General features: G+C 43.2%; 1 protein-coding gene across 2 annotated transcripts in view; it reads right to left on the bottom strand.

Moving 5' to 3' along the window:
- DSCAM (DS cell adhesion molecule) overlaps nucleotides 1-27,655 on the bottom strand; it is an 861,731-nt gene that overhangs the window by 151,763 nt on the left and 682,313 nt on the right. For both annotated transcript variants that reach the window (XM_050784546.1, XM_050784547.1), the window contains 3 exons: nucleotides 7,762-7,958; nucleotides 6,629-6,725; nucleotides 5,869-5,997 (listed from right to left, as the gene is read on the bottom strand). In XM_050784546.1, coding sequence (XP_050640503.1) covers nucleotides 5,869-5,997; nucleotides 6,629-6,725; nucleotides 7,762-7,958 — 423 coding nt within the window. The remainder of the gene's footprint in view (nucleotides 1-5,868; nucleotides 5,998-6,628; nucleotides 6,726-7,761; nucleotides 7,959-27,655) is intronic.

Below are 27,655 nucleotides of genomic sequence, written 5' to 3'. Positions count from 1 at the left end.
ATTTATATCTCAATTTTCGGTTTCATCCTCCCATCAGGGCAATGTGCTGGGCATTTTAAAACATGACTTCTGTGGCCCCCAAATCTGTGAGCACATTGGAAACACCTTGGGGCTTTTTGATAATTCTGCTTTCAGACCTACTAAACCAGAATCTCTGGGGAATGGTGCCCAGAAACCTGTGCTTTTAAAAAGACTCCCTATCTTGGTCATTCTGATGTATAGTTTGGACAGACTGTTTTATATGATTAAAATTGTACAACATCCTGCCAAGGTAAGGTTTTTATTTCCTTAGTAAAAGTCAAGAAACTCAAGCCCTGTTACACAGCTGGTAAGAAGAAGGGCTGGGATTTGGCCTCATCTGTGTTATCTCCAAGCTCAAGGTCATTTTTCTATAATGTGTGACATCCACATAGTCTCTGAAAACACCTAATAAGACAGGATTTTGGTATTTCCAGGCACCTGCTGAAAATCTCATATGCTTAGAAGACCTTCTGGCAAGTTGACAATGCACAGAAATCATTTGGTCAAATGTAAGAGGAGAAAACTTTGGCCCAGAATTATTGTACCATCTGTGGGTTTGCAGGAAGACTGAGAGGGCTGTATAGGCTCAGAGTTGCAGCCTGGTTTAGGAAGAAGTTGTCAGAATCATTCATTGAAAGAGTGAGCAGGATGCCACGGCTTAGTGTAAGGGACTGCAGTCATGGACACTCATATGCCTCTCCAGGCTGTCCGCCAACTCCCAGACAAAACCTCCGGTGAAGATGGCTGTATCTTCATTGGCCCTGTCAGCTCCAGAAACTTCCATGTTGCCTGGGCAGAGGCATCAACCACCACAACTGCCTACTTCCTCCCAGGGAGACTGGTGGTGTAGGAGGATGGGGCAGTTCAGAGTCCCACTGCAGCCTCTGTGCAGTGAGGAAGGAGTGAGGAGCTGACAGGAGCCAGTGAGGTTGCACTGGGTGCTTGCTGGGGAGCTTGTCTTGGGGGTCAGATACCCCAAATCCAATGAATGCAGGAGCAACAAGGACTAATAAAAGAGTGTGGACTTGATATGAAGAAGTGCTGTTATAGGCTAAAGACCAGAACGAGTGAGGGTGACTGAAAGTTCTAGAGGTGAATTACATGAAAGGCTTAACAATGGAGTGGTAGCTGGGAGAAGGAGTGGGCCCTCCATGTTGGTGACTAGGAGGAGGTGTGGGGACACAGCAGAGCCCCTTGTCCTCTGTCTTATTCTTCTCAAGGATAACAGTTTTCAGGGTGAACTAGGGGTGGGAGCCCAAGAGAGGAGAGGGGCTGGGGGCGTGTACGTTCTGTGTCAGATTCTGTGTTTCCTGTTACCTCCCAGGGTGTGATGGAGCTTGCCATGGTGCTGAAACCTGGCCCGAGACCTGTGAGGCACTATGGACAGGAGGGAGGGACAGGAGAAACTGTGGACAGGAGGGAGGCACCAGAGAAACCGTGGACAGGAGAGGCCAACAGAGAAAGGAGGGAGGTACCAGAGAAACTGTGGACAGCAGGGGCCACCAGAGAAACCGTGGACAGGAGGGGCCACCAGGGAAACTGTGCACAAGAGGGAGGCACCAGAGGAACTGTAGACAGGAGGGGCCACCGAGAAACTGTGGACAGGAGGGAGGCACCAGAGGAGTCGAGGACAGGAGGGGGGTACCAGAGGAACTGTGGACAGGAGGGGCCACCAGAGGAACTGTGGACAGGAGGGAGGCACCAGAGGAGCCGTGGACAGGAGGGGGGCACCAGAGAAACCGTGGACAGGAGGGGCCACCAGAGGAACCGTGGACAGGAGGGGCCACCAGAGAAACCGTGGACAGGAGGGGCAACAAGAGAACCTGTTGAGAGGAGATGGCCACCAGAGGAACAGACTCTGAAGGGCAGGCTGCCTTCCCAGGAAGGGAATAAAGGGAGGCAGCAAACTGCAGATGGATCTGCTGGAGGTCCCCGGACAATATGCTCAAAGGGATGTTAAAGGTGGCCTTGGGTCCATGTAAAGGAGAAGCAGAAGTCCCTGGGAATCAGAAACTATGGCAACCAAAGCAACCTGTGTACTTGTCAGCTATGGGAGAAGAAGAATATTCTGGGTAAGGAAGGGACAGCTTCACTGTGCCTCTGCCTGGTCAGATGACGCCCTCTGGTGCTGCAACTGGGCATGACCAGAGTTGGCGGGGCCAGGAGATGATGACAGGAGATACAAGAACAAGGACTTGGGATGGTCAGTGTTTCCTGGAAAATAGTAAACCAAGGAAAGTCATCTGTTGTCAAATCCTGGGAGGAGTGTTATTTGGCCAAAGGGTTAAGAGATGGGAAGAGAGCCGCTGGATCCAAGACGGTCTTTTTTGGTGCAATAAATGTAAGAACTTGTAGCAGTCACAGCTGACCAAAGACAGAACTGTGTTCCCTGGGTTAATGAGTTTCTGTTTCTAGGATTGTTCAAGCATAGAGTTAATGGTAACTTGCAGAAGTTCTTTCTGTTAAGAATGTGAAGTACTTTAATACATTGGTTATATGCTGCTTTCTTCAAAAATTAATGAAAATAAAGGAAAACTTTTGGGGGGATAATTTCACCATTGCCTGAAACAGGGGTTGAGACTCAACAATTCGACTAATGATTATCATGAATCTAGTATACCTGTCAGGCACTACAAGGGGTTCAGGGACATAGCATAAGGTTTGTCAGACACAATTCCAGCCCTCAGAGCTCACTATGGCCCATAGGGGGACAACTGTCCAGTGGGGTACAGATAGTAAATTAATAGTCACAAGTCCACCAAATGTTCCAAGACATGCTATGCATAGTGAAGGGGAATAGGTAGTCAGGGAAGGCTTCCTGGAAGAAGTGACATTTAGGCTGTTATTAATATTTGAAGGATCAGCTTTCTTTGTAATCAGTCTAAAACTACACTCACTTAAACTATGGTTGTAATTTTTATACACCAAAAATTTCTTGAGGAAGCAACTAATACATGAAAAATCTGACTAACACACCTCATACAGCAGTGAGTACAGGTGCTGTCTACTCTCAGCACAGCTCCTTCCTCCCAGGGCTTCCAAACTGAAAGTAATGGGAGTTCTGTAGGGTCCTGGTGGAGACCTTGGTCATGGACTTGGATCCGCTTGTCCTGTGGGCTTTTCCCCAGTGATTCTCCTGGGACCCATGCTGACTCTTAAAATGACTTGCTCCAGGGCTGCATAACATCTAAGCCACACCACTGGCCCTGGCCCTGTCTCTGGTTGAAGTAGAGCATGAAGGATGGAAAAAGTATCCCTCAATCCCTCCTGCACTCAGCTTTATAGACAAGGAGCTTTGCTGCTTTGGTTATATAAACCATGATCAATGTATACATTTAAAGATGCTATTGATAATAATGATTCTTAGATTTCAATTGCATGTAAATTAAATGCAATAAACATTTACAGTACACTCGTTCACTTGACAGACATTGTGCTGGGTGCTGGGGATCCCAGGACACAGAGAACCAGAGTCCCTGCCTTTGGGAAACCCCTGGGGGAGTAGGGAGATAGTGAGGACTCTTAGATGCTGAGCAAGTAGTTTAACACAGAGGGTTTTAGAGGCATTTTACTCGTATTTTCCTGCATGCTGGAGCAATCTACAAGCTACCACCTATTAGATGTTGAGTATGCTCCAGGCAACGAGGAAGGCATTTTCAACGTCTTCCCTTCTTAGAGTTTGCCAATATCCATTGAGTGTCTCCACATGTCAGGTGTGGTTCTGGGTGTTGGAGAAATGAGCTGGGTGAAAATAGACCTACTAGGTGCAGGGAGTCCCCAAGGAGCCTCTAGCGTGGTGGAGGTGAAATGCATTAATCAGTATATTTGTCAGTAATCACAGAGATACATATATGATGTCCCATAATGCCACGTGCTGAGATTGAAAGGGAGACTGAAAGGGAGATGGAGCTGGGCGAGCACCTGGGAACTGGGATCTAAGGAGGGGGTAGTAACTGGGTGGCCCAAGGAAGGGAGGACTCCAGGCAGAGGGCAGCTGGTGGCCTTTGTGGTCTCCTTGCCAGTCCTTTGAGGTGGATGCAGCAGTGCCCACTTCACAGGTGAGATGAGCAAGCGAAGGTGCAGAGCTGGTGCAACACAGGCCCAGCAGCAAATCCCATACAGGCTGGGTCCCAAACCACTGAGCCTAGGCCTGCCACCAGCATCCAGCAATGCCCGATCCTTTATGAGGACAGGGGAGGTCCTGAGCTGCTCCACTAGGAGTGGCCTCCTGTGTGCTCCGGCACCAGCAGCATGGGCAGCCTGCAGCCCCATAGCCAGTGCGCAGCCAGTAAGGTAAAGGGCTGTCCCTGTCCCCACAGTGCTCATTGCATCTGTCTGAGCTCTCATCACTGTCACCAGGTTCCAGGCCAGTTTCTGCTCAAATGTGCCTGCCTCACCTAAGAAGCATTTGCTTCACTTCAAGACCTGTATCTGTGAACTTGCAATCCCACTTCTTTAGAACAAAGGCAAGGTCAGCCTCTCCTCCCTGGGCCCTTGAGAAACCTGTTCATCCTAGTCCCCAAAAGACGCTTGTTTAGCTCAGCACTGTCTTGGGCGAGTTCCCCCCTCCCCCCAGGTCACTGTGCCTCACCCCTGAGCCCAGGGCCCTGGCTCTGCAGCATTTCTTGGCTATGGTGAGACTTGCAGTCCAATCAACCCCTGGAGGGCCCTTCCTCAGACTTTGTGTAAGTAGTATCACCTCACTTCTAGGTCCCTAGTTGCAACTCAGAGGCTGATGGCCTGAGCCATTCCATTTTTTCTTACATGCATTTCCAACCCAGCAAGTCATAGATACTACTTTTCAAAACACTATTTTTTGCTTTGATTCACCATCTTCTCAATCTTCAAATTCTGTTCTCCTGAATTCCTGAAGAGTCACCCCTTGGCTTTCCTTTGCAGTCACCATTTCCTGGCTCTGTTCCTGGCTTGCTGTTGCTGACACATTTCCTCACTCCTGACCTGTGGTTCCTAGCTGCCTTGAGCTTGATTTTTACTACAGCTTTAGTGCCAAAGATACTGAATGGGTCACAACTGGGTAATCTGAAATAATGTGCCGTGTCCAGGAAGTGAAAAATAAAGCTGCTTTTGTGGCCTATAAGGATTTTATTAACCCTTCCTATGCTGGCGGTGCTCGAATTCCTCATATCTTTTATGAGACACAGTAAAAATTCTGACTGGAGGCCACAGTGGTGGTATTCTACCCTCGCCCCACGCATCATAAAGTTCAAAATGGCCCCGGCATTGTTCCTTGAAGGCAATGAACGGGCACACCTGCAGTGGCCCTGGGCTGAGTGGTCCTGGGCACAGCAGCCAGTGTTGCCGATGGTCCCTGAGCATTTCCAGGAGGTTGCTCCCGAGTGAATTTTCCTTTTTCTGCACCAACCACCACTGCACAGTTTATCCGACCAACACCAAGCACAGCTCGAGTTCAGCACTCTGGGTGCAGGACACGGGCTCAGGCTCTGCAAAAGTCACCCAACTGAGGAAATGGGAAACGAAGGGAGCAGGTGAGATAGAAAAGGTCATGGCAGGGGCCTGGCTCCATCAGCCACTGCCCACATGCCGACAGGCAGCTGCAGTATCAAGGAGTCCAGCAGAAAGCAAGACCGAAGTCTGGGGCTGGCTAAAAACGAAAAAGAAGCAGAGCTGAGCCTCAACACAAAACTCCACTCCCACAGCAGAAAGCTAGGATGCGCCTCCGGCCAGGAGGGAGACTGACTGGGGGAAATGGTGCCTCTGAGTGACGGTGAGCTGAGTTGTGCGCTTACAGGTAAAACACATTAATAAGGAGTAAAATAAAGGAACTTTCTGAGGTGGAAATGAAGCTGGAGGAAGTAAAGAACTTACCTGATTTATTTTTGCATTCAATATCGTAGCCCGTGATGGGGCTGTTTCCATCAAACCCCATGGTCCACCTGAGCGTAATTGTGCGTGCTTTGACATCTTTGATCTCAATTTCGGGAGGGTCTGGGGGCTCTGCGCCATCAACAGAAAGACTCCGAGTTAGTTCAAACGGAGCTCTGACATGAAATGCCAGTGGAAATGCTGAGCGTGACTCACAAATGATTTGTCTGCATTAGACAAGAACAGACGCTTTTTATTTGGAAACATTTTCTTTTTCCTAATCACGTTTTAGGGAAGAGAAATTCCACTTTCCCAAGACTTCCAATTTTCATAGTCCTTAAGAACTGGACCAAGCCTGGAGGATATAAAATGTCACTATTCTAGTTTGGATCTCTAACTCAAAATATATTTTGGCCCCAAATGTTAAACTTCCCTTTTATTCTGGTCATCTAGTACATGGATTCCTAAAATTGAGCTAAGAAATTTCACCGCTGTACTTGTGTGCATGCGGCTTGACTGTGATGGGCTTGTCATCTTGACTGGCTCCTCTAAGGGCTTCGTTCCCTGTTTCAGGGCTTTACTCTGACATAATCACAGGCACTGCAAAATTCTGCTTTAGCACTGACATTATACATATTCAAAATTTCCTGGGAATTAGGAAGTGTTACAGGGCAAATTGAGGCCACACAGATGCCCAAGGCTGAGCATAGAGCTCCCGTCCTGAAACGACTGTGTTTATTCTCTTATGCTATCGTCTTCCTACCTTGCACTGTGAGCTGAATTATTCCACGGTCCTCCCCATAAGAATTAATAGCATGGCAGGAAAAGAAACCAGAATCTTCTCTCACAGTTGGCAAAATCTATGTGTGAAGCAGAAAGAAATTTATCTTTTTCAGCAGGCAAAATGACTTCGGGCCGTAAAGCTCTCTCTCCACTCTTTCAGTTCTCCTGCCATGCCCAGCACACACATATGTACACTGACACTCACACTCACTCACACAACTCCCATTCCTCCAGACACATACGCTAAATCACACACATGTACGTATCCCTCTGAGGACAAATTATTTCAGTGTAATTGTAAGTAGGTGGATGAATAGGATTCATGTACATTATCCATGTCAGTTGTAGCTCATTAAATTGGATGTGTAATTTATATAGAATGTCGTGGTCAGCTTGACATATATCCCACATATACATTTTTTTTTTTATGGTATCCAAAGCAACCATGCCTAAAGAGACAGATTAAATACGGCAGCCAGGGCTGGGGGCCAGCACGACTCACATCAGATTCCTTTTCCAGGAGGATTCCAGGAACGGAATGTCTGAGAGCCAATATAAGCATTTCGAACACAGGGCTTCCCCACCTCCCCACCTTGTGTGTGCTATAGTATCATCCTCTATCCCCACGATAACAGCACAAGCCAGTTCACTACTCACAGTGCTTTTCTCTAGCTTTTGTGATCCTCTCTTGACAACAGCATTTTTTTTTATTGTGGATTTTTCCAAAGAAGCAAGATAGTTTTTATAATATTTTTGTCCCAAAGCCCATCTCATTTTTCTTTTTGCAGGAAGTTAAAACATGCACACAGCATAGGCCGTCATTCCTCAAAGATTAACTGTCATTTAAAAACCTTATTTCTCACTTTTTTTTTTTTTTATTACAGTTAGGTTCCCTGCTGCGTTCATAATGACACCATTCTTAACACTTAGGCTAAAGCACTATTTTTGAAGGCTACTTCAGTAATCTCGCTGTGTGAAAGGCGAGAGAAAGGGTGCTTCATAAATAAATTCCAAAAGATTATCTGCTACTTATCTGCACCCACTTGTGTGAAAGGAAAGACTTATTCTTCCAATAAAGTTCATTTCATTGAGTTGTATTTGCCATGCTTTTACCTGCAGAGTAGAAATCACCTCTTCTCCCACCTCCTTGGTGGACACAAGATAACGGGCCATCTCAGGGTTAATGATTCGGTCCTCCTTCTCCCAGCGGACTATAATGGGCTTCTCACCATGCGCCGTGCAGCTCATCTCCTTTTTCTGCCCCTGCGTAGCCAGGGTAGTATTTGGATATGATGTTATCATCGCAGGAACTGAAAAACCAAAAGGGACACAACTTGTTCAGCAAAGCAGCGTTCTTGATTTTTCCCTGGCAACACACTCAGGTAAATCATGCTTCAAGAGATATTTCTTTGAAATGAAATTTATTCAAGAAACTGCTGAGTGAGAATCACAGGCAAAATAAAGGAAAGGCAGCAGAAAAATGAAACTCGAGTAAGTGAGCCCTCAGCAGAAATTGTCATGCCGTTTCATATCCACGGCATGTTGCTCTCTTCCAATCCTGTTGAGGGCCATGGCCTATATCCCTTAGCACACCCAGAATGATTGGCATCGTTTGGCTATGTCCCCACCCAAGTCTCATCTTGAATTATATGCCCATAATTCCCATGTTTCATGTGAGGAACCTGGTGGGAGGTAATTGAATCACAGAGGTGGATCTTTCCTATGCTGTTCTCATGATAGTGAGTAAGTCTTACAAGATCTGATGGTTTTAAAAATGGGATTTTCACTGCACAAGCTCTCTCTGTTTGCCTGCTGCCATCCATGTAAGATGTGACTTGCTCCTCCTTGCCTTCCATCATGGTCATGAAGCCTCTCTAGCCACATGGAACTGTAAGTCCATTAAACTTCTTTCTTTTGTAAATAGCCCAGTCTTGGGTATGTCTTCATCAGTAGCATGAAAACGGACTAATACAATGATGTTACTGGTTGCTCTGTCTATTAAAAAAAAAAGTTCACAGGAAGGGTTATCCTCCTTTTTCTGGGATCATCTATGTTTCTAACTATCATTTTCAACAATGGAGATAAAACCTCCACTTTTAGTCAACTTTACGTGAATCCCTTATTGCTGCTAACCAGTGCTCGTAACCACTCTTCACAATGTCCATCTCCCACAGTTTTATAAACCTTGCAAACCTTTATCAGTCACTGGAGACCTGAATTCTGTCCTTCTTCCATAACTTGTATCAGAGAATCTCATCTCCAATTTACTGAGAAAAGGGAACTCTTTATTTGTGAAGCTTCTCAAGTTTTCTTTTCCCACATCAAAATTAGTCTAATATGTAGGCTTCTCTTCTTGGCAACAGATGACACAAGATCCCACCCCAATTCCACAAGCCACCTATAAATTGTAGACTGTATATAACAAACACCTTTTAAAATGCACACTAAGCTTATAAGAAGGTGAGAGAAAAACCAGAGACCAAAAACAAAAGCTGATGGTGACAAGTCAGAGGTAATATAATGGTGGTGTTTTGACTACCTGAGAGGCATGACATTAAATGTGAGACCTCCAAAGCCAGGCTCCTCAAAGGGTTCTATCTTGACAGAAAGTATATAACCAAAATAATAATAATAATAAATAAAAATCCACAAAAGTAAAGAGAGAATAAAACTACCTCAGCTTGTGTTATATATGTAGAAAAACAATCTCTCCCCTGAGAATTTGCAAAACTGGCCTGACTCTACATAGGTCTGGAGTCAAATTCATGCTAAAGAATTAACATGAAGGTGACTGTAGTTTGATAATGGCCTGAGGAGACTAGCAAAAGCTAACATACTCTACAAGAATACGTTCTCTGTCCAGGCCCACTGAAATGCACCCAGATAAAGCTCTACTGGCCATGAGCTCACAAACTAAAACTAAAGAACACATGAGAAAACTAACACCATGACTGAGAACCAGCTTCCCAGGACTTCAGATGATAGAGTCATCAGATACAGACTACAAAATAACTATGCACACATGTTTAAAGATATTTTAAAAATATGATAAAGGAATAAGGTGTTAACAAAAAGGACTAGAAAGTTTAAAAATTCATCAAAACATAACTATATTTTTACTTGCTTTTAAATCTCATTTCCCCAATTACAGGAAGAAGCTCCCTTCCCCCATTTCTGAGGTCAAGCTCAGACTATGTACTTGATTGCTTGCCTCATAAGCCTTCCAAGGTACTTTACCATAGAAACATACTGGGTGGCTTCTTCTAAGACTGGCACATACTGGGTCATGCCTTGTCCCATAGCTTACCAGAGAGGTTTGAGACATATAATAAAACGTCAAAATACCAGCAGTTCTGTAGCCTGGACACTCACAGAAGAACCTACATTTGGGAGTTTCTCCAGAGTCAGCAGCCATGTGGCAGAGATGCGCCCCACAGCACTGACCGTGTAATAAGATGGGAAGTAGGCAAATTGGTGACTGAGGAAAGAGGCGCCAAGAGTCCTGCATATCAAAGAGAGCTGTTCACAACTGTTGTGAAATTCCTCTTCCGGCATTTCTGAGATGCAGCAAAACTGGCTATACTGTCCCCAGCCTTTGTTTCTGATCCCCCCTTTCCCCTAGCCTATCAAAGAAAAATGTTTATTTTTATTAACAGCTTTATTGTGGTACAATATTCATACCATAAAATTCACCTGTTTTAAGTGTGTGATTCAGTTGTACACTTAATGTTGCATTAGCTTCCTAGAGTGCCTGTAACAAATTACTAGAATCTGTGTGGCTTGTAATAACAGAAATTTCTTCTCTCACAGTTCTGGAGGCTGGAATTCCAAAATCAAGGTAGCAGCAGAGCCATGCTCCCTTTAAAGCCTCTAGGGGAAGCCCTTCCTTGCCTCTTCCAGCTTCTGGTGGCCACACGCATTCCTTGGCTTGTGGCAGCAGAACTTCAGCCTCTGCTTTATCTTTACGTGATTTACATCCTTCTTTGAATGTTTCTGTGTCTTCTCATGGACTTCTTATGAGGATACCAGTCACTGGATTTAGAACCTACCCTAATGCAATATGATCTCTTCTTAACGAATTATATTTGCAAAGACTCTATTTCCATATGAGGTCATATTCCAAGGTTCTAAGGGGACATTAATTTTGGGGATACTATTCAACCCATTACAAATATATTTATATTATCTAATACATATACATACATACCATTATAACCTGAATACAAATATACACAGTTGTATAATCATCACTGAATCAAACCTTAGAGCTTTTACATTACCCCAAAATATTTCTCCTGCCCATTTACAGTCATTTCTCTTTCCCCGCTCAAGTTCTAAGCAATCGCTAATCTACCTTCTCTCCCTGATATGGTTTGGCTGTGTCCCCACCGAACTCTCATCCTGAATTGTAGTTCCCATAATCCCCATGTGTCATGGGAGGGGCCTGGTGGGAGATAATTGAATCATAGGAGTGGTTACCTCCATGCTGTTCTCATGATAGTGATTGAGGTCTCACAAGAGCCTAATGGTTTTATGAGGGGCTTTCCGCCCTTTGCACTTCTCCTTCCTGCCGCCATGTGAAGAAGCACGTTTGCTTCCCCTTTCACCATGATTGTAAGTTTCCTAAGGCTTCCCTAGTCCTGTAGGACTGTGAGTCAGTTAAGCCTCTTTCCTTTATAAATTACCCAGTCTCATGTACGTCTTTAAAAGAACAGACTAACACAGTCCCTGTATTGCCTTTTTTGATCATTTTCTATACACAGAATCATATAGCATGTATTCTTTAATATCTAGTTTTCTGGATTTTTTTCACTAAGCATAGTGTTGTCAAGGTTCATCCATGTCATAGCAAGTATCAGTACTTTGTTCCTTTTTATTGCTAAATAATATTCCAGCTCATGGATATACTGCATTTCTTAAATCCACTCACCCACTGATGCACACTGGGGTTATTTCTACTTTGGGGCTATTATGAGTAATTATACTACAAATATTCCTGTATAAGCTGTTGTGTGAACAAATGTTTTCATGTTTTCCAGGAGAGATTCCTAGAAGTAGAACTACTGGGTTATATGGCAATTTCATGTTCAACATTTTGATAAACAGGCACATTGTTTGACCAAGTGGCAGCACCTTTTTGCACTCTCGTGGCAGGAGATTGGAGAGAGAAGAGGGAATGAGAGGAGGTGTTAAGATTCAGCATTTATGGTGAGGGAACATTCCCTTTCAACCATTTGAGTTCAGCAATTTGAGTTCAACCATTTGAATTCAATGAGGGAACTGAATTGTGGGTGTACCTACAAAAAGGTAACCTGGCATGTTCCTCAACAGCTGGAGGCTTACTGGCTGTAGAAAGCCCAGGCTCACCATGGATCTGCTGTCACAGAGGAACTAAAGGTGGTGGCGCCTTCTGTTTGGCCTCAAATCCACTAATCAAGATTTTTTTCTCATAAGGGAAAAGGGCTAACTCATGATAATTAGAGATCTCAAAGCCAACAAAAGTAACCTAATGTATTACAGGCCTATGAACAAGAAAATATTTACTCCTCATTCTTTCTCTCACAGCTGGGGAATGTGAATCAGAAACCGTGACACCCACATATAATTTAGCTTTGAAAGGTGACCCCTGTCCACCACCATCATCCCCCATCCCCCAATTCCTGATGAGCGTCCTGATTCCTGCAACACCCTCATCCTTAGAACAAAATATAGAAACTCTGGTTGCAAAACTGAAAATCAATCCATGTTTAATGCCTCCCAGTCTCCTGGGTATCTCAAGGCTATGGTCAGGATGTCCTATTGTGCAGTGTTTGTAAAAAGGAAATCTGTAAAATGGTAAGACGTAAAAAAAGACAGTTTTCCTGTGAGAACATGGTAAGTCACCATCATCACCTCTGAAATCCAGGGTAGTTTAACACTCACTGACTTTATTCCAATCAGAGTGAGCCAATTCTGAAGTAAGGGTTTCTGTCCTATTCCAGGAGCTCTGTGCAGGGGAGCAATGCATTGCAAAGGTTGGTGTTGACCCAGAACTTTAATTCCCTAGTACTTTAAAACAACCAACTGGAAGAACTGTTCTCCAAAAACTGCAGCATTGTTTTGAGGACTTGTTTGTTTTCTTCTATTTTCCTTTAAAAAAAAAATAATTGCAAGCTTTATTGCATTTGATGAGAGAAATACCTTGGCCAAACCACAGACCTCTGGTTTGTTTATGATTTGCCCATCTTAATCTGCAAATACTCCTCAGTTTTATTTAGATTTCTACTTTGAAAGAGTGCCCTACTAAAATGGGTATTTTTGTTCTGGTTATTAAATTCAGCACTTAGAGAGAAATGCTCTGACTAGACCATGTTCTTCTAACCAGCTCAAGTATTTTCAGCCCTTTAAAGAAATGGTGGAAAGGATTTTTAAAAAGGAATCATTATCATGGCTTCTTTGCAATGCTAATGTTTGAAGGCATGACCTTTTCACTTGTCACAGTTATGGATGCCTAGAGATGACAACATGTCTGTACAGCAGCCCTTTCTGCAAGGATTTCTGAAGCATAACAAATGGATGGGGTAATTTAACAGGGACTGGTACCAAGGAGAGGCTGTGGGCAAATCCTGCTATCAGGGCCAAGGGAGATCCAGACCCAGGAAGCCTTTGTCCAAAGATTGTGCGCTGTGTGCTTCTCCTGCAAAATAACCCATTGAGGAAGGTGCTGTTTTACATCGTATCAATTGATAAATTTGCTTCATAAACTATAATATTATCTAACAGTACCCTTAATGCTCAACAAATCTGAGTTCTTATGATATAAGGGAGCATCTGTCTGACCTACTTTTTTGCAGCATAAAGATGCCGTGGTGTAGTGGAGCTGCTGTCATTGGCCAGGGAGATCGGATTGTGCACATCTCTGCCCAGCTTGGCAGTGCAGTCATCTCTCTCTCCCATTTAGCTTGAAATTGGTAATGGTGGTAGTATTTATGCCACTGAAATTGGCAAGTGCTAGAAATCAGGGCTTTCTCTATCCTCTCCCCATCAATAGCTAATTGATAAACATTTAGCAGAACGATACTTAGGAGAGTGTTTCACTGTATTAATAATTTTAAAGGGTGTTCCCATCGTACAAGAGATACTGAGAAGATGGAGAGATTAAGCTAAGAGCAATAATTAACTTTATCAATAAAAGTAAACCCCTATTACTTAATTATTAATTAAATAATTAAAATGTGAACAGTATGTCACTGTATGTTTTGGCAAGTAATTCAGTGATACATTGATGCATATATTAAAATTTTAACCCAAGGATACAGAGAGAATGAAAAATTATATCAGTAAATCACTGATATTAAAGATTGGTTCCAAATTTTACTCTCAAGTCTTTTAATGACTCTATCAATAATGCAAAATTAATCCTTATACATTTTTATAGTTTTCGTTCCTACCTGGTTCTGCTGAAAAGAAAACAGATTGAAAAGAAAGCAATTGAAAAGAAAACAGGAGAAAGTACCAAACAGCCTGGATAATCCCGAACGAGACAAGATTCCTGTCACAAGCATCTGGCTCAATACTTTCATTTTATGGAGAAGAATGGCTGTCAAAAGCCCAAATACAGGAGTCCATCAGGATCAAATTTGATCGGTCCTATTCGAAAACCATCATTGTCATCATCACCCCCAACATAGGAGATGGCCAACTGTCCAGAGCGTCCAGGACTTCCGGTGTTTTAGCACAAGAAGTCTGTATCCTGGGGAGTTTCTCAGTCCCTCCAGGCATTCAGAGCAGATATGGCAGAGGAGGGTGTGGAGCCAAGAATGAGGCAGCATAAACCTGGCCCAATGCCCAAGATGGGAAACTGAGGCAGGAATTACAGGGTTCCCGGTGGGAGGTCAAAAGAGGGAGATGCTCTGGGACATAAATACATTTTAAAGCTATTTTTTTCAAGCCCTTTTTAAAACATTCCTCCCAAATTTTTATTATGAAAAAATTTCAAACATACAGAAAGCCAATCAGCCATGTATCTACCACCTGGATTCCACACTTCACATTTTAATGGACAGTGTTGAATCAAAATGTGTTTTCTTTGTTATCAAAATTTACTGAATGCATTTTTGTATTATTCTATTTTAAAACTACCTTAGGTAAACACATACGTCAGCGTGGGTCTCAAAGGTCAAGCTGTAAGATGGCAGCCACCTGCCTGGATTCTGCGGCTCCGGGTGGAGACACACTGGGCTCCTGGTGTCCCAGGTAAAGGAACCACCACCCCCTGGCCTGCAGAGGTGATGTGGGGTTAGGTGGCCCTTGGGGTAAAGTGGTGCCCCTCACATATGTCTCACCAAAAGGAAAGGTGAAGAAGGGGCCTGGAAGCAGAGAACCTGACACCGACCTCCTGCCGCTTGGACTGGGCGGGACCCTCGGTTGTGCTGGTTTTGGCTTTCTCACCTGAGTCATAGGAGAGCTGAATGGGATTGGGGCTCTCAACCTGGCCTGTGTCTCGGAATCACCTAGAAGCTTTTAAAATAGGTCAGTGCTCAGGCCCCACTGCAGATTGGCTCGGAGTCACTGGGGGCGGGGCTTATGCATGGATTTACTTAAGTTTCCCAGATGATCCTAAAATACATAGCCTGGATTGAAAGGGGCCTATCATGGGGAGGGGGGAGGGGGGAGGGATTGCACTGGGAGTTATACCTGATGTAAACGACGAGTTGATGGGTGCCGACGAGTTGATGGGTGCAGCACACCAACATGGCACAAGTATACATATGTAACAAACCTGCACGTTATGCATATGTACCCTAGAACTTAAAGTATAATAATAAAAAAATAAATAAATAAAGCAATAACTTCTCTCATGTTCACTTGACATTTTACTTATTCTTAAAAACTATATAAGACAAGGTAAATTACCTAAAAATTTAGTAGCTACATTTAGAACCGTAAATTATGTTCAGGAATAAGAAATTAAAAATCTTCAGAGCTGGAATACAGTTTAAATCTATGTATTTTGAGGATGTGTTATGTCTGGGGGATATGTAAAAACCTGTGAACAATTTACAAGACAGATCACTTGCACAGCAAACTCTTAATGAATGAGAACTTATGAGGATCTAGGAGGCATTGTCATGGAGGCAATTAGTCCTGCTTTAAAAGTGGTTAAGACTCCTAAATGTTTCAATCAATACTACATTTTCAGGCTTACTTAAATAATTATTGTGAATTTTCTATTTCAATAATCACAATTTTTAAATAGGATAGAATAATCCTAAATAGTTCCAAAGAATTGATCAGGGTTAGAGTGCCACAAAAGCTAAGAGAGAGGTGGCAGAAGATAAAATTTTCAAGGGAAGAGTTGTTCCAGTCAGCATATAAAGTACTAGGAAATCAAAAGCTAGAGTTTTAGCTCTTTCCATAAAAAAAAAAGAAAGAAAAAGAAACAACTCAGCCAGATGATCCCTAAGGTCTTTTCCCCCTTTAATTGCCATTTCCCCTCCTTTCCTTTTTTCTTTATTTCTTTCTCTCTATCCTTCTGTTCCTCCCTCCCTCCCAATTTTTTCTTCATTCTTCCCTTCCTTCTTCCTTTCCCCTCTCTTTCTTCTTCTGTTTTATTTTACCCTCCCTCATTTTCTGTCTCCTGCTGTTTTTGTTTTCTCTTTCACAGTGCCATAATAACAACAACAGCTAATTTTTACGAATGTTGACTGTGTGCTAAGAACTTTTCCATATACTGCATAAGTATTTAGGCCATATGACAACATGATGGAATAAAAACACTAGCCATGGAAATGACCCAAGACATATAAGTGCTATTTTAAGTCGATTCTAAATTATGCTATAAATAGAATTGAGACATGTAGACAAAACATTTCCAACAGATTCATTGGATTTGCATCTATATTAACAAATGTCTATGCAGTTGGTCAAATAGAAACCAGACACCAAACACCTGCTTTAAATGGGCAAAAATAAAGATTAGAATATAAGATAATTTTGGAATTAATTTCTACTTGACATCTTCTCCCTTTTCTCCTTAATTTCTAAGTAAGGAAACAGAGAACTAGGGGGTTTAAGACTGGAAGTGACTAGACCTATTCCCCTTGCCTCTCTCCTATCCCTACTGCAAAGTTCTATTTAGTACGTTTATTAAAAAAAATTAATATTACCATAAAAGTAATACAGTAAAATGATCTTCATTAATCCCTAAAGTGATGAATCTTCCCATCCCCTCTCTTCCCTTCTCTTTCCTCCTTCCTTCCTCCAGGATCTGGAAAACTAAATTGTAGCAGCAGCACAGTTTGTTAATGCATCTGTCCTTCTGTCCTTTCATGTCTCAGATCACTTTCACATCATGAGCTTACAGCAACATACGTGTTCTCAGTAGAGAAGGGATTCTTAATTCCGTTTACCTATAATTACACAGGGTGGGGAAATTAAGTAATTAGCCTAACGTCATACAACTAGTAAATGGAAGCTCTAGAAGGAGAATCCAGGTCTTCTGATTCCGAGTGCAAAGCCTTTTTGCCTTACAGTAGTGGAGGAGGCCAAGGCTGGCCCACAGGGTGCAGAGTGTCTGACCACAGAAGTGTCTGGCACCCTGACTGTCTTCAAGCCTGGACACCCTTGGAAGCCCCTCAATCTGGGGCCTGAGTCCATTTACAGGAGAATCCCCATAAAGTACTTGAAATTTCCATTTTCTCAGCTGCAAGGCAAGACCCAAACATCTCCTGCAAGCCTACTGCATACTCGTAGAATTATGCAGATGAGACTGGCTACGTCATTTGCAGGACCCAGAGCAAAATGAAAAGATGGAGCCCTTTGTTCAAAAAGCAGGAAAAAGGTACCATTAAAGTTCTAAACTAGAAAGCTTTTTCCTTCCTTCTGTGGTCTCCCTCTCTCTTTCTGTCATGATGGCCTTTATTTTTTATTTAATATCCCACTTCCTCTGGCATGGTGATACTGACTGGTCAAGTGCTGACCCTCACTGACTCCCAGGAACAGCCTTGTGACTTGGCATGCACACTCATGTGCCCCCCCACATGCCTGGATTCCCACCATCATCATACCCAGGCCAGGTGGGGGGGACGTGTACTCAGGCCTCTCTCAGTCGAATAGGTGACCCTCAGTGACCTGGAGACCCACCCTGCCCAGTCATCCTCTGTAAGCTCTATGGTACTGCCACCTAGAAGCAGGGAGGGGTGCCACACCCAGAAATGTTACAGGGGGCTGTCTCTGACCTTCTCCACATACTTACCCACATCCCCATGGACTAGATGACCATAGCCATTGCTGGGCAGTTGCAGGAAAGGGGAGCCTAGGGCTCCAGAGGGCAGGAGAGTGGACAGCTGAAAATCTATTCTGGAAAGGCAATGGGAGGTGGGATGACATGGGAGCTGTGGCTCCGCATACCCTGTTCATGCTCCACTGTCACACTGGACTTCACTTGCAAAACACAATTTCAAAGACAAAATTGTTAAGAATTCAAGATGGTGGCTACAGACAATCTTTGGCTTGTGGGACTGGACTGGTCATGTACCCATGATGCTGTCCCTGAATGTCAGGACAGTACTCCACTTCCTAGGCATCCTCTACTGCTTCCAGTAGAGAGAAACAGCCCAGCTACCCTGAGGAGGAGGGGAACAAGAAGAGCTGAGAGGGCAGTCTCTTGGGTAAGACTTAGACATGACTAACCACAATCTGGAATCTGAAGTAGGGAGCCCACTCTTCCCATCATGAAGGCAATGGGTACAGAGGCAAGCCTTAATGAGGGAAGTGGCTAATCCCCTTGCAATCAACATCTTCCCAAGCCACTAAATGCATCACCATTATCTTTCATTAAATCTGTGGTTCCTATTCCTTACATCACCTTGGAGTCATAAAAACACCCACAGTATGCCAAGAATGATGACTTCCTGGTTCATCCTCTGGAAAGGACATGATCTCATTCTTTTTATGGCTGCATAGTATTCCATGGTGTATATGTGCCACATTTTCTTTATCCAGTCTATCATTGATGGGCATTTGGGTTGTTTCCAAGTCTCTGCTATGGTAAATACTGTGGCAGTAAACATAAGTGTGCATGTGTCTTTATAGTAGAATGAGTTATAATCCTTTGGGTATATACCCAGTAATGGAATTGCTGCGTCAAATGGTATTTCTGGTTTCAGATCCTTGAGGAATCACCACACTGTATTCCATAACGGTTGAACTAATTTACACTCCCATCCACAGTGTAAAAGCATTCCTATTTCTCCACAGCCTCACCAGCATCTGTTGTTTCCTGACTTTTTAATAATAGCCATTCTGACTATTCTCACTCATGAGTGGGAGCTGATCAATGAGAATACGTGGACACAGGGAGGGGAACAACACTCACCGGGGCCTGTCAGGGGATGGGGGGCAAAGGGCGGGAGAGCATTAGGACAAATACCTAATGCATGCAGGGCTTAAAACCTAGAAGACAGGTTGATGGGTGCAGCAAACCACCATGGCACATGTATACCTATGTAACAAACCAGCACATTCTGCACATGTATCCCAGAACTTAAAGTAAAATTTAAAAAACAAAAAACAAAAAAAACACCCACAGTAGTATCTTCTCAGTCACAGCGAATACTTGCTCTCCTCAGGATTCTCCGTTTGTTTTTCTGTTTGTAAAATATACATAACCAAAAAATTGTCATTTTTGTCACTTTCAGTGGATTAAGTACATTCTTAGTCTGTCTTCAAGCCAGAACACCCTTGGAAGCCCCTCAATCTGGAGCCTGAGTCCATTTACTGGAGACTTCCCATAAAGTCCTTGAAATTTCCATTTTCTCAGCTGCAAGGCACATTGCTGTACAGCCTGCACTACAATTCATCCCCCAAACATTTTCACCCTCCCAAGCTGAAACTTGGCACCTCTTAAAGAATTCCTATTATCCCCTTTTCCCGGCACCCCAGGCCCTGGCAGCCACCATTCTACTTTCCGTGTCTATGAATTTGACTTCTCTGGGGACCTCCTATAAGAAGAATCATGCAGTATTTGTCTTTTTGTATCTGGCTTATTTTACTTAGCATAATGACCTCAAGGTTCAGCCAAGCTGTAGCCTGTGTCTGAATTTCCTTCTTTTTCAGGCCTGAATGATATTTCAAGATATGTGTACACAGCATTTTTTTAATCCAGTCATCTGTCAACGGACACTTGTGTTGCTTTCACCTTTTGGCTGTCGTGAACACTGGTGTACAAAACATTATTTTATTTTTTTATTATACTTTAAGTTCTAGGGTACATGTGCACAATGTGTAGGTTTGTTACATATGTATACATGTGCCATGTTGGTGTGCTGCACCCATTAACTCATCATTTACGTTAGGTTTATCTCCTAATGCTATCCTTCCCCGCCCCCCAAAAATAGGACCTGGTGTGTGATGTTCCCCTTCCTGTGTCCAAGTGATCTCACTGTTCAATTCCCACCTATGAGTGAGAACATGCAGTATTTGGTTTTCTGTTCTTGCGACAGTTTGCTGAGAATGATGGTTTCCAGCTGCATCCATGTCCCTACAAAGGACACGAACTCATCCTTTTTTATGGCTGCATAGTATTCCATGGTGTATATGTGCCACATTTTCTTAATCCAGTCTGTTGCTGATGGACATGTGGGTTGATTCCAAGTCTTTGCTATTGTGAATAGTGCTGCATTCAACAGCCCTTCATGCTAAAAACTCTCAATAAATTCGGTATTGATGGAACGTATCTCAAAATAATGAGAGCTATTTATGACAAACCCACAGCCAATATCATACTGAATGGGCAAAAACTGGAAGCATTCCCTTTGAAAACTGGCACAAGACAGGGATGCCCTCTCTCACCACTCCTATTCAACATAGTGCTGGAAGTTCTGGCTAGGGCAATCAGGCAAGAGAAAGAAATCAAGGGTATTCAGTTAGGAAAAGAAGAAGTCAAATTGTCCCTGTTTGCAGATGACATGATTGTATATTTAGAAAACCCCACTGTCTCAGTCCAAAATCTCCTTAAACTGATAAGCAACTTCAGCAAAGTCTCAGGATACAAAATCAATGTGCAAAAATCACAAGCATTCTTATACACCAGTAACAGACAAACAGAGAGCCAAATCATGAATGAACTCCCATTCACAATAGCTTCAAAGAGAATAAAATACCTAGGAATCCAACTTACAAGGGATGTAAAGGACCTCTTCAAGCAAAACATTATTTTTTAAAGAGTCTGTAGAACTTTGCTAGAGAAAATGGCTTGAGACTTTTTGCGTGTTTTTTTCTGAAGCCATTCAAAGGCCAAGCAGTATTTTCCCTGTTTGTGGTCTCTGCCTCTCAGTTTCATCTCCGTTTCCTCATCTGTAAGAACAATGAGACCTGCTGCCTCCTAAGGCTGTAATGAGGATTAATGAGATTATGTTAGTGGAACCCACCGAGGGTGTTGGAAGAATGGCCCCGCAGAAACACCAAGTGTGATTATCCCTGCTGCAGAATCAAAAATTTCTCCCGTCCAAATACTTATTGCTCATAAAGTTTCAGCAAGTGAGGCTGCCTACTGGGCAGCTCTAATCCTTATAAAGAAAATGATTTCTCCAGCCAGGAATTAATAAATTCTTAGCACATACTAAAATATCTCCTCGCCTGGGTTATTATGCTGACATAATGAAGTTACTTAGATTATAACCATTAATCAAATTCATGTTTCCAAGCTGGAGTGGGTCATATTTGATGCTAAGCTTTAACAAGAATGACAACATCTCCACTTGCTGGCAGCTTTTCCAGGCCCTTATGACACGATTAAATGTGTCAGGGGAAAGACCAAGAGCATTTAGGGTTCATATTACATTCACTCTGAAGTTATTTCAAGTCACATTATCGGAAGAAAGTTGATTTATTTTTTAAGACGAGTATGAATATTAACCAAAAGATATCAAAAACAGTATTTTTTTTTCTGTCTGTCTGGTTATGTACATAGGTACTATATTTTGCCCAATAAGAAATCTTCTTTTTTATTATTATTATTTTTTTTGATGGAGTTTCACTCTTGTTGCCCAGGCTGGAGTGCAATGGCACAATCTCAGCTCACTGCAACCTCTGCCTCCCCAGTTCAAGTGATTCTAATGCCTCAGCCTCCCAAGTAACTGGGATTACAGGCACGTGCCACCACGCCCAGCTAATTTTGTATTTTTAGTAGAGATGGGGTTTCTCCATGTTGGACAGGCTGGTCTCAAACTGCCAACCTCAGGTGATCCATCCGCCTCGGCCTCCCAAATTGCTGGGATTACAGGCATGAGCCATCATGCCCGGCAGGAAACTTCTTAATCATTATGTAGAAAAAGGAAAAGAGTAAACAGATTTTGATTTCCTACCATTGATGATAGTAAAAAAAATAAATGGAACAAGGAAGAAAACAGATCATGTCATCCTGAAAATTTGGGTAAGTGCTGTCCAGGATATTAATTGCAGCAAAAATATATTATGAGCCATGGGTTAGCCAGTTTTTAAGGTGACCTGTGGCAATCTCACCTCCTGGAATTCAAACTCTCCACATTTTATCACCCTGAGACCAGATTATAAAAGGACTGTGACTTCTACCTTCTACTTGGGGGCACCAGTTCTCTCTCTTTCTGTCTGATCACTTGCTCCAGCGAAGCCTGCCATGATGTCACCAGGATACCCATGCGGCCCAGGGAGAGGACCATGAGAAGGACAAGTCTTGCGTCAATAGTCTGCCAACTACCCTGTGTGGGAGCTTGGGGGTGGATTCCACCCCCGCCACCCTTCACTCTTATATTCAGATGCATTTCCCAGAAGGCAAGCAGTTTCCATAGGAACAGAACCAGCAGTTTCCACGTGGCTTGGGGACAGACACAGAGTCTTCATGTCTGAAGCCATGTTCTAACTTTTGAGCAGCTGCTTTATGTACAGCTGTTTTTCATGGAGAAACAGAGAAGATAAATCATCATCCCCATTAGCACTCAATGGGGTGGTGAATTCTACCATGTCCTGTCTCCATCACCCACTGCACAGCACACTGCCTGTGGCTCCTAGCAGTTTAGTGTGCTGTGTCTCCTGGAAGCTGGACTGGTTATCTCCTTGAACAAGTCCTTCTGCCTCTCTGTTCCTCAATTTCTGTACCCGTAATTACAGCACCCCCTCCTAGGGTTGCTGTAGAAATTAAAAGCTAAAAGCTCTTTAGGGTGTCCCAGGGATCTCCTCCACCTGAAGATTCTTGTCCAAAGTGGGCCAATGCCCTGGATTTTGATTCTTCCTTCAACTTTATAATCTCCACCATATTTCTAAAGTTTCACCTTTTCCTTGAAGCCACTCTCACCATGTGATCTTCATCTGTGTCAATATTCATTTTCCACTGGGCCCTCTTCATTCGAGCATTAGTGGTATGATTCCATTGGCTTGCATAAAATGCCCATATATATTTTTTTATTTGGTTATCTGGGTTATATCATTTTTTGCATTCCTTTTTCATTTGACTATGCTAGTATCAAGGATTTTTAAATGTCCTTTAAAAAACATCTGGTGTAATAATGAGGATGATAATCACAGCTAATATGCATTAAGCTCTATGCTGAGAAATGTATTAGCTTTTAGTATCTACAGCAATCCTAGGAAGGAGGTGTTGTAATTATGAGTATAAAAATTGAGGCACAGAGAGGCTGAATGACTTGTTCAAGGTCACACAGGTAGAGAGGAGTGGAGTCAGAATTTTAACCCACGCAGCCTATCTGTTTCCCACCTGTGTATGGATGCATGAACAACTTGGTATATCCTTGGCTGCTTTTGAACTGTATGTAAAATAGCATCAACCTTTCTGCATTCATTTGTCTTGCTTCTTTCCTTCCATCTTATGTTTGCATATCTACCATATATGTATAATGCCTATTGTTTCTTTCATTTTATAAAAGAGTTATTATACAGCCCTGAACCAGCATCATCTGGGAACATGCTATAAATGCACATTCTGGGACCACACAATCTGTCTGAATCATCCCCCACCTGGGGACTTCTTTACACCTGTTCTTTGCGACATTCCTCCCCGACCCGTCACCCAGAGCCTTGTTTTCTAGTACCCTGTGTGCATATTGCAGAAGCAGCTCAGGCTTTGGAATCCGCAGAGCTGACTCTGAGGTTTTTTGGCTCTGCCGACTGATAAGCTATAAAATTAGGTGGCTATTTATGTTCTGAATCATCTATCAAATGGGTGCAATGGTGATGCCCGCTTCAATAGAGAGAAGCAACACAATTCAATACACGCAAAGACCTTTGTAGACTATAAAATGCTTATAAGGTTAGTTTTTTTTCTAGCTAATATTTGTATTCATGACTTGGTTTTCTAATTACATTGTACATTCCTCCATGGCTAAAGAGCTTTTCATATATATGTATAGGCAAGGATTGTAAGAAAAAAAAAGTGTTAAGATGATGGGATCATGCTGATTTAAAAAGGTTAAATATTTAGTGTGGTTTTTATAAAGGTTGAACAATAAATAAAATATGTTTAAAAGTAAATTTCACTCATGTAGATTTTAAATGAGATATTAATGAATTTGATAAATAATATAAGAGCTGTGTCTATCATATCACCTAGAATATTAACAACATAGGTAAAAGATAAAAGGAAAACAGGGGTGTTTTAAGTGCTACCTTTTGTTAACTTGTTTTGAAGAGAATGGGGTGATGGTCTGCTTACTTTCCAAGAATAGGGTTTCCAGCAGTGTTTTCAAAGAGATTTTTGCTACAGATTAACTGTAGGGCCCATATATATATATATATTTTTTTGAGACGGAGTCTCGCTCTGTCGCCCAGGCTGAAGTGCAGTGGCTGGATCTCAGCTCACTGCAAGCTCCGCCTCCCGGGTTCACACCATTCTCCTGCCTCAGCCTCCCGAGTAGCTGGGACTACAGGCGCCCGCCACCTCGCCCGGCTAGTTTTTTTTCGTATTTTTAGTAGAGACGGGGTTTCACCGTGTTAGCCAGGATGGTCTCGATCTCCTGACCTCGTGATCCACCCGTCTCGGCCTCCCAAAGTGCTGGGATTACAGGCTTGAGCCACCGCGCCCGGCCAGGGCCCATATTTATGTGCATGTGTGCACACACGTACCCACGAATGTGCCTGTGTGAGCACATGTGCAATTGTATGCATGTACATCCATTATTTCCTGTGTGCCTGTGTACACGTTTGTGTGGATGTGGATGTGTGTTTATGTTCATACCTGCCTGGGTGTCTGCTGGAGGGACAGAGGGCAAAGGCCCCTAAAGCCTTTTAATTATCTTAAAACCTTTCTCCCAAATTTTATGTGAAAGCCAAGATGTGCATTTTTTATTACGTTCATTAGAAAATATACAACTATACATTTCTTTCTTAAGACTTTCTCATAAAGGAAAACCTTAAAGTTCTCAGATGGTCTCTATAACCTTGGCCTATTTTATAGGTTTGTGGAGGGGACAACTGACTTAGAGAGGCTATGGAGATACAAAATAACACCAGTGGTTTTGCAGACAGAAAAGCACCTCTTCTGAAAGAACAAGGAATACACCCGGCCTGTGGAAGCCAGAACCGGCGCCTTTACTTTCCTAACTCAAAGTGGGGGCGAGATTCTTCTCATGTAACTGAATTGCAGTATTTTAATGATATTAAGAGATGGAGGTTGTGTCCTAGCTTTCGAGTAAATGCCAACACAAGCAAGTGTGTCTGCACGTGCACACACACACTCACACATGCAACTAAAACCAGTGCTTTTTCCTGCTTTGTGATGTGGGTCTATGAGCCCTGCATCCAGGAGTGAAGTGGGTAAACAGATGCATGGCACATTTGCAGGAATACATTCCATGTAACTGTTGGCAGGCTGCACCCCTTCTGTAGCTTCTGTTTATGTCGGTTGATACATCTTTAAAAAGGGGGGAATGGAGGGAGCAAGGAATTGTTGGCAAATAGCACTGTTAATCAGGAGGTATTTTATGACCCAGAAGCTCTCAGGGGGGTTTTAGAGTTCAGAGGCTCGTGAAGCGACATGTGTAACGGTCCCTCCCAGGGGAGACGAACAGACACTAATTGAGGTATTGACGGCTCTAAATGAAGCAGAAACCTGCTAGGAAGATTCAGCTCCAAGGAAGATGAGTGCTGCCAAGCAGTGCATGCTGGGGCCTTCGCAGGTTTCATTCACTGCTCCTTCATGCAAGTAAGTGTACTCTTGGGCCGGGTGCGGCGGCTCATGCCTGTAATCCCAGCACTTTGGGAGGCCAAGGTAGGCAGATCATCTGAGGTCAGGAGTTCGAGACCAGCCTGGCCAACATGGCAAAACCCAGTCTCTACTAAAAATACAAAAATTAGCTGGGTGTGGTGATGGTAGCCTGTAATCCCAGCTACTCGGGAGGCTGAGGCAGGGAAATAGCTTGAACTGGGGGGGGGTGGAGGTTGCAGTGAGCCGAGATTGCACCATTGCACTCCAGCTTGGGTGACAGAGCAAGACTCTGTCTCGAAAAAAAAAAAAGTGTTCTCTTGAACACAGAAACTTGTGCCTCTCACAGCACAAGGTCCCAGGCTAAAGAGCCACAAAAAATGATCTGTTGAAGTATTAAAAATATCTCCTTGACAATATCCCCAATTCTTTGCCTGGGTGAATATTATATCATGTATTTCCCCCTATGTACATATAAAACAGGCATATACGATATTTAGGCATGTTTCAAAATATTCAAGGATAGTAAATAATGTTTAAAATCATCATCTATAGTTTCTCCTGAAGAAAAATTGTTGTTTTGTTCTCTCCATCCCATTTAGGGAGGATTTATGCAATAGGTATTGGAGGTTTTACCTCATTTGGCCTTTTATATTTGACACGGAACTATCTCACCCACAGAGGCTTTTTGGCACTGGCGGCAGCACCTGCTTCCTCTCAGAGAGCCTGGGATGCCCAAAGCAGAGGGAATTGTGAAATCTGACACAATGTGTAACCTGTGCTCTAACTGTATCTCTCTGAACTCCACGCAGTTCTAAGGATAGTAATGTCAGTGCATCTAGGTAAAGAGAGCTTTGAACACCGGTGTGAGTCTGTGTGTGCCTGTGTGAATAGCAAATGAGCTGTCACCAGAATACCTTCATCCCAGTAGGTGTGTCCCTAATGACAAGAACAGGATGTGAGGATGAATCCACTGGAAACTGCTGGGGAAAAGCACCTGAGGCCAGGGGTCAGGGAGGCAGCTCGGGGTAGCCGAGCAGAGGCTGTGAGCATCCTCTGGAGGGCATGTTAGCACACAGGGGTAGGCCCAACCTGTGGGGCTGACTCAGTAGGTCTAGGGGGGACTCCAGAGGCTGCACATTCCACATGTTCCTGAGGGACAATGGTACATCTGGGTAGGTGGTGGAGGAGGGCACACACATTGAGACCCAGTGAGAGGAATGGGTGTCTCCAGCATCAGCCATATTTCCTGGGCCACTTCCACACAGCTACTCAGATGTGTTTTGTCAAGTAAGTTAAAACTCTGTTTTTATTTTTAAAAAATCCCAATAATGTGGTAGCAAATATCTCTAACCCTTGCTTTTCCCCTGAGATTTGGGGGGAAAAAAAAAAAAAGTTCAAAAGAAGCCTGGGCAACACAGTAAGACACCATCTCTACAAAAAAAAAAAAAAAAAAAAAAAAAAAAACGCTGGGCATGGTAGCATATGACTGCAGTCCCAGCTGGCAGTGGGACTAAGGTGGGAGGACCCCTCGGGTCCAACAGGTCGAGGCTGCGTGAACTCTGTTCATGCCACCACATTCCAGCCTGGGCAGCAGAACAAGACTTTGTCTCAAAACAAAAACAAAAACAATTAAAGAAAATTTAGGTGATTTCTTTTCCATTTCAAGAAAAGAAAGACGTTGCATGCATGATACCCCACGATAGAAACTATAAAGATAATGCTTAGCAGATGTGATAACGCATCCTGTTAAAGATTCTGTATGGCAATAAACATGCAAACAAATAAATAAATAATAAACCAAACCAAATTTTAAAAACGTCAAACTGAAAA

This window comes from Macaca thibetana, chromosome 3 (genome assembly GCF_024542745.1).
Source record: "Macaca thibetana thibetana isolate TM-01 chromosome 3, ASM2454274v1, whole genome shotgun sequence".
Classification (NCBI taxonomy): domain Eukaryota; kingdom Metazoa; phylum Chordata; class Mammalia; order Primates; family Cercopithecidae; genus Macaca; species Macaca thibetana.
This window is presented reverse-complemented; position numbering and strand designations above follow the sequence as displayed.